We start from the raw sequence: 2487 nt of genomic DNA on the forward strand, positions 1-2487 counted from the left end.
GTGAAAGGGTCGTCGCCATAATCTCGACCTCACTTCCTGACTCACTACTGGCTCCATCACCTATATCTCTGTAGCGGGGGCCGAAATGCCAGGAGCCCCAAAAAGCCATTCATTGTGGCGATGCTGATTGGTCAAATATTTATCAACTTTCCCTAGCAACATCACACAATTGGTTATTTAGCTACACTTCAGGGGCGCCTTGAATGACAGAAATGATCCGTTCTGTTGAATGAGAGTCAGTTAGTGTGAGGGATTGCTGAAGAGTCAATGAGTCGATGCAATCAGCTGGTTTTCCTTAGATAGAAAACTTTAATGATGATCTGGTGAACTGGAAAGTGACCTGAGATGACCTGATGTGAATTGGAGCTATAGAAATAAACTGAATAGAATTTAATGGGTAGAAGTGTTTTAATAATTTATATTACATATAGCCACATCCTATTAAGTAAAACTGACATTATGATTTTTCCCCTCCACATCTTGGGAGGCAGCGCCAGAGCGCCCCCTATGGGCCACCCGCCGCTGTCTAACCCAGCGCGCCGTCAGATGATGCAAACATTTTATTGTTTTTGGTTTTTTTAGGAGTGTCGAAGTAAAGGGGGCCGAACACGCCTCCACATCACAACTTTTATTGTTTGTTTATTCCTCCTCAAAGTTCTGCTTTTAATTTATGTTAGTTTATCACATAAAATCCCTCCTGATATAGAAAAAATAGTTTCTCGTGTTTTTCTTATTTTCTGTTTTCTCCCTTGGTCTCAGGCGCAGCTGAAGAAGCGAGGCGAATCTGACAATCAGACCGACGGGCCTGCCCCCCCTCCATCGTACCCGGCCCGCTCTCCCAGGTCTCCCTTCCTCCCTCGTGCAGCGCGGGTGCTGCCCCCTGCTGGTGGGAAGGAGAACGGGTGAGAAACTCCCACACTGCCTACTCCTGCTAACCTTTCGGTTTAGCTCCTCAGGCTAACTGGTTTATCTCCCGCAGCGAGGAGGACTCCCCCCAGTGGCTGAAGGAGCTGAAATCCAAGAAGCGTCTGAGTCACTATGAGAGCGAGAGCTAGAGGAGCGGCAAGGTAAAAGGTCTCCGTCCGTTTGAGTGGACCTCGCTTTCAATCATCATCCTCGGTTAACGTTGTTTTCTGCTTCAGGTTGCCTTAACAGATGAACCTGAGAACTAGAAGCCTTAACGTTTGATCCAGAGAAGAAGGAGGGAGCCTGGATCTCAAGCTGCTGATAGATTATTATTTTTCCAAATATTTTTGTTGTTATTTTTCTCCCTCTCTGGGTTTATAAATGTGCATGGTGCCTTTTTTAAAGCTGACTGACAAAAAGGAAAAAAGAAAACAAGCAAGGAACAGTTTCTGCTTCCTGTCCACTTCCTGCTGGAAGTTCTGCTGCACCTTCAGATGAGACTGAGACTGACTTCCTCATGCAGCTCCATCACTCGGTGTAGGAAACAGCAGAGGAAGCGGCGTTGTCCCTACGGCGGAGGCTCCTGGCCCTTCCACCCTGAATCACTCCACAGCCGCTGCAGATTGTACTCATGCTTGATTCTTAGCTGTTTTTCATAATGAGGGAACGAGGAGCTTTGAAGGGAACAATCAGATCAGCACAAACACGACAACAATCGTCTGTTCTCCTTCCTCTGACAGACCGGACGCTACTAGCTGCTAGCACCCATCCGAAGCCATACCGCCACATCTCGCCGGTCCACGTGCAATCGCCCCCCCTGTGTTCAGTGTGCGTGAACAATCGTCCCTTCTCATCCGGGCCGGCGCCGCCCATGTCCCAGAGTTGGACCCGATCGCGTCCCGCTCTGGTTAAATGTCTTGGACCCGCTCGGCGCCGGCAGCCTTCCACTTCCACAAAGCACTTTGATGCACTGCAGCACTCGACGTCTGCCCCCTCCCTGCTGGGTTCTGTTCTGATGGAGCCGCTGTCCTTGGGTTGGATGTAAATGAACTTTTTGTCTTGAAATATGGGGGTTATTTTTATGTCTCTTTTCCTTTTTTTTTAAAGTAACCATGTTTGTTACACTGAGTTTTTCTGACGCGGTGTCCTACAGCAAATAAATTCTTAATAAAACATGAAGTGGCCTGGAGTTGGAGCCTGAGCTCAGCTTTGATGTTGGTTCTTTTGGTCAGTGATGCATGTTTGAGATTATTGAACCCTGGAAGCTCTGAACATTCTGCTGCTAACGGCAGAAAACCTCTGGAGGTTTCATCTTTAGCTGAACGCTCCAGGCTCGCTCACACTGGATCAGTCTTCCATCCATGTCTGATCCAGCACCTGATCAGTCCTCTAACCGCATCCAGGTTCTGTTCCTAGACATAGTCTCATAGATGTTCTCCTGAATCGCAGTCATTCAGGATTAGCAGAGTTCTGCAGATTGGGAGCATTTTAATGAGATTTAGGGGGTAGAAGTGGAATCTCTACTGGAGACTCCTGGTTCTATACTGGGAACCTCACATCTGTTCCAAGGCAAGTTTGTTT

At 47.7% G+C, this 2487-nt stretch overlaps 1 protein-coding gene across 1 annotated transcript in view; it reads left to right on the forward strand.

Annotated features, from left to right (window-relative positions):
• The window catches only part of LOC107084631 (zinc finger CCCH domain-containing protein 13-like), a 38863-nt gene extending 36768 nt beyond the window's left edge, over positions 1-2095 (forward strand). Inside the window, 3 exon segments of the mRNA XM_015374554.1 lie at positions 583-902; positions 980-1067; positions 1143-2095. Coding sequence (XP_015230040.1) covers positions 583-902; positions 980-1055 — 396 coding nt within the window. The 3' untranslated portion in view covers positions 1056-1067; positions 1143-2095.
• The last annotated feature ends 392 nt before the right edge of the window (positions 2096-2487 follow it).

Source organism: Cyprinodon variegatus, unplaced genomic scaffold, assembly GCF_000732505.1.
Source record: "Cyprinodon variegatus isolate N-32 unplaced genomic scaffold, C_variegatus-1.0 Scaffold105, whole genome shotgun sequence".
NCBI lineage: Eukaryota > Metazoa > Chordata > Actinopteri > Cyprinodontiformes > Cyprinodontidae > Cyprinodon > Cyprinodon variegatus.